This window comes from Acartia tonsa, chromosome 3, assembly GCF_053477335.1.
Source record: "Acartia tonsa isolate MP-2025a chromosome 3, ASM5347733v1, whole genome shotgun sequence".
Taxonomy (NCBI): domain Eukaryota; kingdom Metazoa; phylum Arthropoda; class Copepoda; order Calanoida; family Acartiidae; genus Acartia; species Acartia tonsa.
The window spans coordinates 4,638,410-4,654,410 of NC_137262.1; the positions used below are offsets into that span (position 1 = coordinate 4,638,410).

Here is a 16,001-nt window from a genome sequence, read left to right on the forward strand (position 1 = left end):
TCGTTCATACACAAAAAGTTTCGACACTGCCAGCTTGAACCGACCAGTCAATATTACAAAGTTTTAAAGCCAACACATGTTTGGGTAGCTTTGGGTAACAGTATAATTTACAGTCTAATGTCCCCTCCCTCCCTAGCTAATTTTTATTTAGTCAGTCAGTCCGTGAATGCAATGTTCTAAAATTGGCAGCTTAAAAACGATGGAAGGGGATAATAGGTTGTTAAACTGTTTTTAACCTATTTTTGAATGGGGGGTCAAAAATATACTAGGACACCTATAGAATCAGACTGCAGAGCCCAAATTTGAATTAAGTCCCCAATAAACTTAAATTAATTTTTAGTGTTGCTGTAATTATTTTGACCGAAGCAAAAGCTCTTTTTTTATTTCGGGTAATATTGTGGCTTACAGAACATTTTTATATAATTCACTTTATATTGATACAATAAAAAAACATTACTCTGTTCATTGGAAATAATTTTTTTTTTCCAAAACAATTAATTTCATTAAAAAATCTAACATTTACTATAAAACAAATAATTCTGAAATCTAACCAATGAGAAGTCTTGTTTTATATAATTCTTTACAATTCAAAAAAAGAGTGTTTTCACAAAGTGACGTATTTCCAATGTAGTTAAATATTTTTTATTTAATTAAAATGAAAAGAATGAAAACCATACACATAAAAGATACATACTTTTTAAAATTATTTTAAAAGATAAGTTTGAATAATCTTATTTTATAACACATTTGTATATGTGACAAAAATAAATTTGTTGTATTGCATAAACATTTGTTGTCATTTAACCCTTTACAGCCATTTTTTATGTTTTTAAAATAAGTGAGAGAACACAAACATGTTAATGTTAATTCGTTGATATATTATAAAGAATTAACTTTTTAGTGTATTTTTAAAAGCGAAGCTTTTCTATAATTAGGGTCGGTCCGTCCGTACGTCCATCCGTACGTCCGTCATTACGTCCGTAACGGATAGCTTTTTTCGTTAATTTAGACATGTTAGAATTGTCCTATCGATTTCAAATTTTGCATGGTGATTCCTTTAGTAGTTAGGTACGATTTAGAAAGCGTAGCAACTCTATAATCATTACCAAAATGTCCGTACGTCCATTTTAAACATGTTGATTTTAAAAAAAAAATTTATTAGTTTTTTTCGTTAATTTAGGCATGTTAGAATTGTCCTATCGATTTCAAATTTTGCATGATTATTCCTTTAGTAGTTAGGTACGATTTAGAAAGCGTAGCAACTCTATAATCATTACCAAAATGTCCGTACGTCCATTTTAAATATGTTGATTTTTTTACTTTTTTAAATAGTTTTTTTCGTTAATTTAGGCATGTTAAAATTGTCCTATCAATTTCAAATTTTGCATGGTGATTCCTTTAGTAGTTAGGTACGAGTAAGAAAGCGTAGCAACTCTATAATCATTACCAGAATGTCCGTACGTCCATTTTAAACATGTTGATTTTTTTTACATTTTTAACAACAAATTTGTATGTGACCTAATTATCCGATTGGTCTGATTTTTGGTATACTGATTCCTGAGACAACAAAGTACAATATTATAAGCGAAGCAACTCTATAATCAAGTCCTAAAAATGTAAGTATGTCCATAATCATTATCCTGTATCAAGCAGTTTTTCAACAAATTTACTTACAATTTTGCTTTGACTCTTATACATTGGCATTCTGATTATTCAGTTCTGACATTATACAAGTGTTAATTTCCATTTGTCTTACCGTTTCAGAGCTTCGCTTTTATGGAAGTTGTCATCCTTGTTATAGTAAAATCATAAGGCCTAATTTTACTCTTTACCAGAATACAATATTTATGAAGCAAAACACTCTAAAAGCTACGAATTTTACCCAAATAAAAAAAAAAACACCTTTTGCTTCGGTCAAAATGATCACGGCAACAGTAAAAATTAATATTTAAATTCCCCCAAAAAAGTTTATTGGGGACTTAATTCAAATTTAGGCTCTGCAGTCTCATTCTACTGGTGTCATAGTATATTTTTTATATACGTTTTAAAAATAGGTTAAAAACAGTTTAATTTCACTGGTACCCAAAGTTTATGACCATGTTAACTTATTCATTGACTTAAATCTTCGGATACTTCACTGAGTTTTTATTGGTATATTCAAAACTAGTAGTGTCCAAACATTCAACAAATATGATTTTGGTAGTGCAAATGGGGCGCTTGTCCAATATTATGGTATGGAGATCGCTCTTCTATGAGTACTACTAAAATTCATACTTTTACTGCAATACACATAGACATTCTCATCGTCAGTTCGTCAATTTAGAATGCTTATCCCTCTATTCCCACAAGTATAATACGAATTTGGTTGAGCTGGTGGCAGCTCAACGAAAGACCCACGCGAGGTATTATATTGCTTTAAAATAAGAATAAATGGTTGGTTATGATATTCGATCGGAATTATATAAGTATATTAAGCACTTAAGAAGGAAGATGGTTTTATAAAGTGTATTTACATTACAAGTGAATAAGTTAAGTATGAAAATATTTACAGGATAAGTGATAATAACCATAAGTAGTGTAGGACAGAAAAGTGCCCCAAGTCCTAAGCATTGAATTGTGCTAAGTGTTAGAGTTCTAACATAAGGCCTAAGCTCAATTCATGCTAAGTACTGAGGGTCCTAAATTTAAACTACAATGCATGCCAAACAACTAAGTCATTACCTTTTAAAGCCAGAAGAACTTGATGGCAGGAGAGTCAATAAATAACTGAGATATTTTAAGAAGTGCATGCTATAACATCAACTTATAATAAGGATCTAAGCGTTTGTCTGTTTAATAAAGTGTCTGTATGTTAACTTGTGACGTAAATCAGGCTATGGTTGTAGGCATACATACTTGAACTAAATGGTTACATGATTACTTTAACAATAAACATAATGTTTTTAATAAACATATAACATTAATAAATCACATACAATTTACCATGATTAGGCTAGCATTACCCATATATGGTATTATATTGGTAAAGATAGGCCTATAAATGCATAAAAGTATACAAATAATGCCTCGGGCCTAGCTAAAGTAATTGTGTCTTGTGCCTGAGTTGTGCTTGATAATTACATGGGCACGTCAATCAAATATTTAGATTCTACTCTTATATAGTGTAAACTTTATATTAAACATAGGTAGATAGTCTGGATGCGAAGCATTTCTGTAAAAGTCTTATTCGTACGTTCAAAGAATTTTGAAAATTGGGGATAGCATCTCCAATTTTAAACTACAGAAGGGGTTTTATTGTTTATCCTCATTGGAGATGTAAATCAATTTATCGTCCATTATCTTATCTCTTTATATTACTAGGTACCAGCAAGAAAAAGAGACAGACACATGCACATCCTGTTTCTTTTTATATAATGATAAAATTAAATTTATAACATGTAATCAAAATAATCTAATAATATCCATTTCAGGCTTTTCTTTTGGTCCTACTGGTAAACATGTCTCTGCTAGAGGCGATGCCAGCGACTGGTGGATCAATAATATATACTCGTCCTGACAAAATCATTAAGAAAGCGTGTAAATGGCTTGGTTTTTGTGGATCTCAACCCCCAACTACACCGCGACCATCCATTGTAGATGCTCAATTTCTGGTAACTGGAAGGAAATGATTTATCCTTACCTTTGTTATTTCTAAATCTAAATTTTTATTTGTATTTTGTAAAAAAAATTTAGTTTGTTAAAACTCATCCAAGTCTGATATTATTATAATAATGCATGTATATTGTATAATGTGTTTATTATTTATCTGTAAAATATCAAAATTTAATTACCCTTCAATTATTTTAATGAAAATATAAAATTGGATAGTCAAAAACCATAGTAGCGATGTACAGAAATAAAAGATGTAATAACCAAAACATTTGAATATAATACAGTTAAACTTTTAAGCACTTTTAATTTTGATTAGTAATATCTAACGACGTTCCTACCTAAAATATCCTTTTACATTTTTGTTGAAAGCGAGGATTTTCTATAATTCTATTTTAACAATCAGTCCGTCCTTTTGAAACGGTACTCTTATTGTTAATTTAATCATGTTTAGAAAGTAGAGCAACTCTACAATCGTTACCAGAAAGTCAAAAAGCTCATTTAAAGGTACTAGGACAAACGTCAGAGCGACAAACGTCAGAGAGACAAACGTCAGAGCGACAAACTTCAGAGAGACAAACGTCAGACTGGACAAACGTCAGACTATACAAACATCAGAGTGGTACAAAGGTCAGACAAATTAAGCTTTTTGTACAAGTCTGACGATTTTTATAAACCTTAAAAACTATGTTTGTAGTCATTGTTTTGGTGAAAGAAGTCAAGTAAAGGATATTTTTGTTTAAAGAACAGGCTTTTAGAGGCTTAGATAGTGTTCACTAAGATTTGGTACTGCTTTAAACCTAGCCCCTGCATATGTAAAATAAGACTGTAAATGACTAAATCTTTTGTTATGTTTTATATTATAAGTAAGTGTGTATTTTTTATGTGATTAAAGTATGTAATAGGGTGTGTCAAAATCATTTTGAATTATAGTTCACAATTAGTTTTTTTCTTGGTTTGTTTTTTCACCTTAGATTAGGTACTGCTTTAAACCTTTTTGTTTTGGTACACACAGTTGCAACAGCTGGACATTTTGTTTTTTTTTTGTTGTTGAGCAGCGAAAAAAAATCTTTTTTAAGATTTTGTCATTTCTGCTAACATTGTAAGAGAAATTGTTAGGGGTTTCTAATTTAATCCAATTTTTTTAGCTGGCACCAGTCTAGCTTGTCTGCCATAACGTCTGGGCTTAACTAAATATAAATTAGTATTTGATTTTTAATAATAATTTGGATCTACTGCAGTTCACTGTAAAATATTGCTGGTAACGAATATTGCTAAAAATCTATGAATTTAAAAGGCTGCTAGCTGCCAAACGGCTGAACGTACAGATCATACCCGCACACTGTTTTAAGCGGCATAAGAAAGCCTACAAATTATCTGTAATAGTAATTATCATAAATAAATAATGAATAATTATCTCGCAGTGCAGAAAAATGCGCGAAAAAGGCCTATTTTACGCGTTTTTTCTTCAGTGAAGATTTCCCTGTGCATCATTGGATCTTGGCTATTCCAGATTATTTGTAGGCCTTCTTATACCGCTTATAATGGTGTGCGGGTATGATCTGTAAGTTCAGCCGTTTAGCAGCTAGCAACCTTTAAAATTCATAGATTTTTAGCAATATTCGTTACCAGCAATATTTTACCGTGAACTGCAGTAGATCCAATAATTTTAATGGGGTGGGGAGAAGTGTGAGTTGTTAAGGATTGAACAGTTTTAATATTTTTTTTCTCATATTTAAAACATGTTGAATTTTAACTTTTTTAATGACAATTAACCTAAACCATTGCTTGTTTTAAAATTTTAGTACGTAAAAGACGACATTTATTTAGTTACTTCAATTTCAATATTTGAAGCTTTACTTTTAATGAAGAGGAGATAAACTATTTAACATTTAATGGATATTTCCTTTAATTGGCGGTTTAAGGGACGTTTAAGGGGGAGGGGAGAGGGAAAAGTGGTTGTTTTTCCTCTGCCACAAACGAATTTGTGGGCACCCCATATTTTTTCGAAATATATTAGATTTTAACAACCCTCCCAAAACCTCTAAAAACTTTACAATTTTTAAACCCAAAAAGTGGATTTTTGCGGGTTGCTTACATTATTGTCCCAAAACCGTTTTTAATTTCGCGGATATCAATCGGTTTGGAAGCCATACTTGAAAATTATATCCCTGTTCCGCAATAATAGAAATAGAAGAATAGAAGCATATTCTGAACCCTTTTTTCGTCAAATCTAAGAAGGAACATTTCTAGCAGACAAAAGTATTGTTTACTTTCGACTCAAGCTGATGTGGATTCTTAAGAAATTATAGACTCGCTACTCGATAGTGAGGCAAAATTATTTTTGTGAAAAATTATCCAAAAGCACATTAAAAATCTACAAAAATTAAACAAAATCATATCATATGCTAATAACCCTTTTAAGATTTTATTTAATTTTTGTAAATTTTTTTATTCGATTTTGGAGAATTTTTCACAAAAATAATTTTGCCTCACCAGCGAGTAGCCAGCCTAACTTTTTTTTTAAGAATCCACCTCGTTACTAAGCTTTCAAATTTAAACGAAATTTTTGGGCAATTAATTCTGATTCTGCAAAGCTTTCTACTAAGAAAATATACTGTTTACAGCTGACTTTTAACTATGTATGAAATGAAAAAAAACATGCATTTGTAATGAAATGTGTACAAAATTTCAACCAATGAAATTAAATGTATGTACCGATGCGATTCTCCTATTGGCTCAATCAGACATTCCCTCTCTTTCTTAGTACCTTTATTTCCGCAATGAATCAGAGAAAATGCATTTTATGCACATTTATCAAAATCCAGGCAACTAATCAAATTTTTTATCTACTATATAATACTATATAAGCTACTCTATAATTCGAAATGTCCGTCCGTCTGTCTGTTTTTTCGTCTGTCAGAGACAGAAAGGGAGAAACGTGATTTTCACGGCTCCTATAAAAGATAGAAGCCTAAAATTTCTTGACAACATTCCCATTAATATGTAGCATAATTAAGTATAAAACATCCGTAGCGGTCGTGCTGCTTTTAAACAGCTTTTTAGCAGCTTATGTTTTTCACAGCTGAAAAAAAACCTATAGTAGTCTGACTGCTTTTAAGCAGCTATTTGGCTGCTTTGCTTTTACAACTTTCAAAGACATAAACCCTTTTTAGGTTTCGTGATTTTTAGTGTTTGCATGTTCGCTCTCTTTCTTTCTTTGTGTTGATAACATATAATTTGCTGTACAACTCACTTTGTCCGTTTGTCTTTTTCATAATAGATTTTTTGCTTCGCTATTATGCTTGGTGTCATCCTTGTTTACATCCATCTTGAAATAAAGATATGAAATTTATCAACCTAGAATATTTATATAGATAAAATTAAAAAGCGACATATTAGTTTTGTGGATCAATTTTCAAGGTGATCTGACAAAACATACAGACTTTAGTGTGTGTGTGCACATAAAAACAATTCCGTTGTGGAGATCTTATTGATCACACAAAAAATGACGAAGCCCAATCTGTGTCACTTTTACACCACTTTTGATTCCTGAGACGTAATAAAAATGAGGGATTCTCCATCTCTTTTTTTGGGGTTTTATTTCCCACTTCTACTCTTATCTCCCTCATTTTATGACGTCGCAGGAATCAAAAGTGGTACAGATTGGGCTTCGTCACAAAAAATTCGCTGTTAATTAAGCTTATTTAGATTAAGAATGCAAGTTGCAGTAACCCTAGTTAATTAACACTTTTCATCTATCTACCACACAACAAACTAGGCAAAATTGCGTTGCAAACTAATCAAAGTTTTTTTTCCAGTTTTCCTTTGATTGTGATGATTCTATGCAACATTTCAAGGTGGACAATGAATTAGAACAAGGATGACAACATTCATAAAACGAAGCTATGAAATGGTAGGACAAACGAACATAAACACTTGTAGAGTATCAGAACTCATTAATCAGAATATAAAAGTATAAACGTCAAAGTAAATTTGTTAAAAACAGGATGATGTTTAAGGACATATTGACATTTTCGGGATTTGATTATAGAGATGCTTCGCTTATTATATTGTACTTTGTTGTCCTAGGAATCATATTCTAAAAATCAGACCATTCGGATAATAATATCACATACAAATTTGTTAAAAAAAGTTAAAAATCGTCATGTTTTAAATGGACGTACAGACATTCTGATATTGATTATGGAGTTGCTACGCTTTCTAAATTGTACCTAACTTCTACAGGAATAAGTATAAAAGGTAATTTTTATATTAAAGTAGCATAAATTCTGTCTGTGTATTTGTACCGAAGTATCTAGCTAATCGCTAGACCGATAGAGTTCTTCTTTATAGGGAAGATTCTTAAAGCGCGAGGAGAATCTATAATTCTTTTGGATAGGGTACTCAGGTACTGCCATACTCTCAGAATATAATTTCCGGATCAACTGCAGTTCACGGTAAAAAATATTCCTGGTAACAGCTGCTAGCTGCCAAACGGCTGAACGTACAGATCATGCCCGCACACTGATTAAAGCGGCATAATAAGGCCTACAAATAATCTGGAATAGCCATAAATCAATAATGCATAATTATATCGCAGTGCAGAGAAATGCGCGAAAAAGACCTTTACGCATTTTTCTGCAGTGAAGCTTTACCTGTGCATAATTGGAACTATTCCAGATTATTTGTAGGCCTTATTTGTATGCTTGTATGCTTGCGAGTATGATCTGTTTTTTTCCGTCGTTTGGCAGCTAGCAACCTTTAAGATTTATAGAATTTTGGAAATATTCGTTACCAGGAATATTTTACCGTGAACTGTAGTTGATCTTAATTTCCAGTATGGCTTCAAGACCGACTAATATCAGCAGGATTAGAACCATTTTTAATCTACACTAAAAAATCATGTATCGTATTGTATTTTTCTACGAATATTGTAATAAAAATATTGATAAAACCAGTTTTGTTAGCCCAAAACTTCGGCCTCTAGGGGCTAAAAAAACTGGTTTTAATATTAAAATTCTTTATTTCAATATCCGCGGAAAGCTATCTATATTACGATGCGATTAATAACTATTCCGGACATTGTATAGAGATTGTCTCTTAACCCTTTACAGTCGGGCCCCTAGCCGCACCCCCCCCTTATTATCTCAGTTCCTATTAGAGCTAGAGGGCTAAATTTTTTTGTGCAAGTCCCCTGTTTAATAATGAATTTCCGATCTTTTATAGGTCTAAGTCAATTTTCGCTTCCTTCACCCTTTTATTTAACAACCTTTGTTTTTAGGTCTTTTTTTACTTAAAAATTTCAAACGGCTGTATTTTTCTTATTTTTGAAGCTAGAAGAAAATTTTTTTTCCAGAAAATGTTTATCTTTATGTAAATTTTACATTAGAAATGTCAAAATATAAATTTCAGCGGCCGCAGCTGTACTTGGCAGCTGCCAGCCGCCGCAGTCGGCGGTCGGCGGGAAAACGGCGGCGGATCTTCATGAAATTTTAATACGTTATGTAGACATGTAAGAAAAGCTTAAGTTTAAAATTTGAAGTCTCTAGATCAAAAATTGCGGCCACAGGAGCCTTTTAAAGATTTCTGGAGACCTGGAGGATCAGGACCTGCAGGATCATACCTGGAACCTGAAAGTGACTTAAACACCTGTATTTCATATAAGGATGTACTACTAGAGGATTTTTTAGTAATTTGGTATGATAAAATGCTTTGTTTTAGTCAAAAAAATATTTTTGCTCTTTACCTGGATGACCCTGCCAGGTTTGCTGGCATCCTGTGCCCGCCAGGATGGAGATATTCAAAAAATTCCAACTCTCAGTTATGTGTCATACCCATACTTAAAAAGTCAAGCAGTTTGGGCTCTTTATCTTTCACACACAGAAAATGAGATAGAAAAAACCGGAGGGGGGGGCGTTCAACGCCCCCCCCCCCCCCGACCGTTAAGGGTTAACGGATTTTTTTTACATGAAAAAGGCATATAACATAAAGATATACAAAATAAATATGTAAAATCTAAATTTTATTTATATATGGCAAATCATAATAGTTCTACAATTTATTTACAATATACTTTGATTTATGATTTTTCATACAGTAATATAAAAGAAAAAAGAATAATATATGTTATGGATCTAAACCTCTTTTATTTATAGAGTAAATAATTATCAAAAAAATAATAATTACAGTTATTTTAGAATTGCTTTGAAATACAATTTGCAAACTGACAAAAAAAACTTATTTAAAAAAAATTAATCAAGTTTATGTTTGATGTTTTTGATATTTCTATTAAATGTGAACTAAACCTAATAATAAAAATAAAATATTCACACAAAAAATCCGTGAATTTTATTATGAGATCCTCAAAGTTTTCTCATTTCTCATTTTTGTACATCACTGTTTTAATAATATTTATATTTCTTATCACTTTTCATCTCAATGTGTTTATTGTATAATGTATTGTTCTTCATTAGAACATATATTTTTAAGAAATGTCATGTTTAAATCTCATTTTCAATCATTGTCTAACAACAAAAGTTTATAACCTTCTCACTAATCCAAAAAATCAGTTTAAAGAACATAATCTTCATAAATAGTTTTCTTTCTGGATTTTTCATTCTTGTTGACAGCTTGGTAGTTGGCTTGGAACCCTTTTCCATTGATTGTGTCGTCCGACTTAAATCTGAAATGTTGAAAATAATGTAGATTAGAATATATGAATTGATAGTAACTTCATTAAAATATATAATTTTGAAAGCAAAGATTTCATATAATTAAGGTAGGTCTGCCCGTCCGTCCCTCCACCCGTCCGTTGTTAATTTAGGAAGGTTTTTGTGATATAATTATCCTATTTATCTGGTTTTTGGAATACAGATTCCCATTACAACAAAGTACAATATTACTATCGAAGCATGTCTATAATCAAGTCTTAAAAATAAAAGAATGTCCTTAAATAATATTCTGTATTTAAGCAGTTTTGCAACAAATTTGTTTACAATTTTATTTAGACTTGTACATTTATATTAACTTATTCAGTTTTGACACTCTACAAGTGTTAATGTTCGTGTACTATCGTTTCAGAGCTTTACTTTTATGGATGTTGTCATCCTTGTTGTTGATGTACTGTAGAACTGTATTTAAAATACAGTTTATAAATCTCTCTTTTGCGTCAAATACTTTCCTATAGGTATATTTTCTCTCAATAAATTACAATAATATCTCTTTTATTTTCACTTTCTCTCTTTTCCCCCCTTATCTGTACTTTTAATAGCCAAACTACTTTATAACTCGAAATGTACGTACGTCAGTAAGAAACGGTATGGAAGAAACGTAAATTTCTCGGCCACTTTCCAATATGTAAGTCTAAAATTTATTTTGAGAATATTCCCTATACAAATGAGCATCTAGTAAACAATTTACTTGGTTTGTCAGTCTATAGGTAATGTTCTTTCCTTTTATTCAGTTGTTAAATAGAAAGTCTTCTCAAATGTTTTGGAAAGATTTGTATGACGACTACTGAGTATCATATCTCACTATGTCCGTCTGTCTGTCTGTAATGCCCCTATTTCCTTTTATTTGCTTTATTGTTTTATTTTTACATTCAAGAACTTCGCTGTTCATGGACGTTCTCATCCTTGGTTCTGTATTGTGCATTTCAGTTAACTGTGTGTGTAAATCACCCTGGGTGCCATATTAAGGCTTATCCTGCTGTCCCTAAATGAGAATCTAATCTCAAGTGCACCACCACCCGTACGTCCCAACCTTTAACATTTGCTGCTGCTGCACCCAGGGATCTAAAGGGATAAGAAAAACACCTATTTGTTGATGTACATCCCTAATGATGATACACAAAATTGCCCCTTCAGAAAAATACAATAGTAGTTAATACGTTTGGAGACTTAACTTAATGAATCGACTAATAAAAGTTCAAAAGTCCCAAAAGTTGTTAACTTGTTAAGCTCACGAAAAAAGAAAAAGTTAATAGAAAACCCTGGGGACTAAAAAAATCAATCATGCGGCCACAGAAGCCTTCCAAATTCATGTAAAATAAGGTATATTTTTGGGCTCACTAATGTCACTTTTTGACCTTAGACCGACCGTTGACAGGTACACTAATGCCATGCGACTGACATATTAGAAGATGGTTTATAAAAATAGGTATTTCAGAATGAAATAAAAAAACAAATTCTAAATGCTAAATATGTCTTCTCCCTGCAAGAAAGTAGAAGTACAGTACATTAGGATTAAGAAAAAGTCAAAAGTGAGAAAATATCCTATTTGTTACAGCAGCTGAATGTATCTATTATATCCAGGAATATATCATAAACTATTATGACCATAAGCACTCAACTTTAGATTACGTTAATGTTGATACCAGGCAGCCTTTAAGCTATTTTGTGGAGAAGTAGTTCAACCCCCACAAACAAATATGGCACAAGAAAAAAATCAATCCCATATTTTTTTCTACAAATAATATTGACGAGGAACAAAGTCATAACAAGGTATTCTATATAATTCTTTAAAATAGTGGAAGAATTAGGTTATGTGCATAATATATATAAAAAAAATCAAATGCAAAGTAAGTGAAAACATAAAATAATGTCATGACTTGAAGACAAAGAAGTGTGATGTTTAAAAATAAGTTACTTTAAAATATTTAAAAAATAAAGTAATCAAATGTTAAATAGCTCAAATATCAATACTTAAATTAAGTAAAAGGATCTCTGTCTGTGTATCTGTTTGCCTCTGTGTGTGAACCGAAGGATCTCGCTTACCTCTGAACCAATATGGTTCTCCTTTAAAGAATAGCATCTTATAGGTCCTGGTAAGGTTTATGGTGTGGTTACCATTTCCCTCCCAAAAAAATAGCCAAAAGAAAAAATGACCCCGCCATTTTTTTCTTTTTAAAACTACAATTGAAAGTGGGGTTGGTCGACCCCCACCCACCAACCACAGAGGCCTCTAGGGTCTTAGCTGCTTGTAATGTATATAAACTGTAGAACTATGTAAGCATCCTGTTTGCTTAAGCAAAAATGCATAAATATAAAAAAATAGATTTTATGTTTTGTGTGCAAAGATTATGGGTTTGCCTTCAGGATGTATTCAATATATTTTATAGGGTGTCCAACAAACTTATTGATTCACCAAGTATTTATAGCTAGATTGTACCAAACAATTTCAAATAAAAATGATATTAGCAATGAATTTTTAAAAATGTCTATGTTGTTTTGTTGGCTTAATTCCAATAGTTGATTTTGTAGTATGTATGTAGGCACCCCTTACCTGACTTATTTGTATTAACTCAGAGTGCCCCCTTCATATTTGTATATTGTAGCAATTAAGAGATATTTTTGATAGCTTATTTTTTTTAACTAAAATCTATTTTAACTAACATGTATAGAATTTATTTTCCTTTTTGTAGAACACCAATATATTGCATGTAGTTTATATTTTTACTGCATTATATTTAAATTGCATAATATTGATGTTGTACATTTTATATTCTACACTAAACATTAACCTATAATTGAATTGTTTCATATGCATAAAGTTGAAGTTAAAATTATGTTTTATTTACAATTTATCTTAAGTTACCAATTGCAAAGTTTTGTCCTTGTCAAATTTATACTTAAACAAGAATTTTAGCGAAGCTTAAATATTATAAATGGAAATCGGGAAAAATTTTTACTATAGAGTAGTGTCATACAATAAACATTAAACTTGGTAAAACAGGGAAATCACCAAACCTTTAAAATTACAAAAACTTAAGAATTTTGGAATCCATCTAGCACCGCAGTTGATAGATAAATCTTAATGAAACTTATGAAACTTAATGAAAATATGCAGAATGTAAACATAATTAACACCTGAAAATATCAGCCCTCTATCTTGAAAAGTAGTTGAAAAAATTGTGAAAACTTAAAAATCTTGGTAACGATCTAGCTTCCCAAAAAAATAGACAAAACAATGTATAGATTAGCTGGGCATTGAATGACGGAAGGACATTGTGAATTCTAGAGTAGCTTTGCTAATAAAAAATGTAATACCTCAATAGAACAGCTTGATCTTCAGAAAATATTTGTGGAGGACTTTTAGTTCCACAGTATCTTCCATAAGAGGATCCAGTATCATCATATCCAGAGAATATCTGAAAATACGAGGTCATTAGAATTACAATTTGTTGTAAATACCTTGATAGAATTAATTATCAATTTACTGTTTAAATGAGTTATTTAAGCAAACAAAATTTAGAATAAATGGATATTTAAATCCCAAGGTATTAAGTGATCGAGCGATAGCTCATCATTTAATACCGAGGGATTTAAATATCCATTTATGCTAAATTTTGTTTGCTTAAATAACATTCTATTGCAACAAAAAGGTGATGTTAGCGAATAATTTCTTGAATAAAATGACTAAACGTTTTTTCATTTAATTTTTATTTTTTCACTGTTGTGTTTTTATTGAACATAAAAATTAAAAATAAAAAAAATCTTCCAAATTTAATAGAAAAATCTTTGAATTATTAGTCAATTTAAGTTCAAAGATTTTTTTTCATAGTAAAAATTTAATTGTTAAAAAAATTTAGAAAAAAAATCTTCTATTAAAAAATTATTAAAATCCAAGATGGCGTCAATACATGTAAAATAATATTTTCAAAACAAAAAATTCAAACTTGAATATCTTTTTTCACAGATTGAATTTCAAAAATCAGTCTGACAGTTTTTCCAAAGTCGGGAAGATCTATTGAATGGAAAAGGTTTGAAACAGATAGAACATTTCTTTATACTAAAACATATTTTTTCTCCTGTTTTTTCCCACAGTTCCAAAAAATGAAATTCAATGAAAATTAAATGGTTCTCACATTCCAAAAATTTTCCCACGGGTCCCAAAAATGAATTTAAATGAAAATCATATGTACCATTTAAATCAAAATAAATGGTTCCCACATTCAAAAAATTTTCCCACGCTTGACATTCTTGAAAAATGCCAAATAAATGGATATTTAAACAAACCCAATATCGCGTTTTTTGCAATGGAATGAATTGTTAATTTTAATTTAGGTTTTTATAAATTATACTAGTACCCAAAATTTATATTTACGTTTTCTTATTCATTGGCTCAAAATCTTAGGGGACTTTTATTAAATTTGATTCATTGGTTAATTTAGTTTAGTGTCCAAACGTTTTAGCAAATAGTTAAAACCTGTAGAAAGAATAATTTTGTTTATCAAAATTGGGGATGTACATCAATTTACCAATTTATTATCTTTCCCTTTAGATCCCTCCATCATTTTAAAGAATATAGGTTAAGTAATATCTTACCTCTACATGATCATAGCCACAGTCTTGTTCTCCCTCCAGCTCAAATGTAGTGAACCACAGGTGGACCATCTGACCCTGTGGGGCCTCAATTATCCAATCACAGTCAACCTTATTCTCATAGGTTATATCTCCATACTTTGCATGACTAAAAGCAAGAATAAAATTCCATTATCAGTAGACTGGATATATTGGGATTTGAACAGAAAACAAGAATCAAGCATAATGAAAAAAAATACCTGAAAACTTGTTTATTAGTGGCTCCAGCTTCAAGGTGGCCTCCACATACAGTCATATGTTCTGCCATGAACCCCTATAATAATTGGCTCATGAAATATCCATTAGGATTTAGGTTAGCATTTTTCTATAAATGGATGAAAAATCTCATTTGGATTATGAAACAAAAATTCCAGAATAAAAACTCCAAAGTTTACCTTTCTTTGTACAGAAGCATCAGACTTAAAAACAAGCAACATAGAACTATCACTTGCTATCAATGGGTGAGGCAATTTGGAACCACAGAATCTAAAACAAAAAAAAATCAATATTATGACATGACTTAGGTTACTATATGCTGATAAGGTGTCACTTAAATCCTCTGAAATGGCTAAATTGATTCTTTTCTTAAACATACAAATAAGTTTAATTATAAAGAGAGCATAGTATTGGTATATTAGGGGAGGTGTCGGGTTTGAGACTGGTCCACATACTACTGCTAATTAATATTGATAGTAGGGGGCCTAAACTCATTACCATGCACAATTAGGACATCCAGACAAAGACTGTGAAATCAAAGGGATGGTTGTCTGTTTGGATGTTGCTTAAGCTAATGTCCTAGTGGGTATCCCATCCTATTACAAGTGGATTGGTATATTAAATAATGTTGTGTTACCTTCCCAAAATTTGTTCTGAAGTTGTGTGACCATCATAAACCACAATATGGTCATAGGCACATTCCTATACATACCACAAAATATTATTCATTATCCACATAATATATTATGGTCCTACAACAAACGCGGGAGTCCC

The 16,001-nt window shown here is 31.1% G+C and overlaps 1 protein-coding gene across 2 annotated transcripts in view; it reads right to left on the reverse strand.

Annotated features, from left to right (window-relative positions):
• Positions 1–10,040: 10,040 nt before the first annotated feature.
• The window catches only part of tok (tolloid-like protein 1 tolkin), a 118,394-nt gene continuing 112,433 nt past the window's right edge, over positions 10,041–16,001 (reverse strand). Inside the window, exons 43-48 of one of the 2 annotated variants that reach the window (XM_080152366.1) lie at positions 15,865–15,925; positions 15,407–15,497; positions 15,212–15,285; positions 14,976–15,120; positions 13,698–13,798; positions 10,041–10,333 (exon numbers count right to left, since the gene is read on the reverse strand). In XM_080152366.1, coding sequence (XP_080008492.1) covers positions 10,222–10,333; positions 13,698–13,798; positions 14,976–15,120; positions 15,212–15,285; positions 15,407–15,497; positions 15,865–15,925 — 584 coding nt within the window. In that variant the 3' untranslated portion in view covers positions 10,041–10,221. The remainder of the gene's footprint in view (positions 10,334–13,697; positions 13,799–14,975; positions 15,121–15,211; positions 15,286–15,406; positions 15,498–15,864; positions 15,926–16,001) is intronic. The other variant, XM_080152367.1, reaches the window with a different exon arrangement.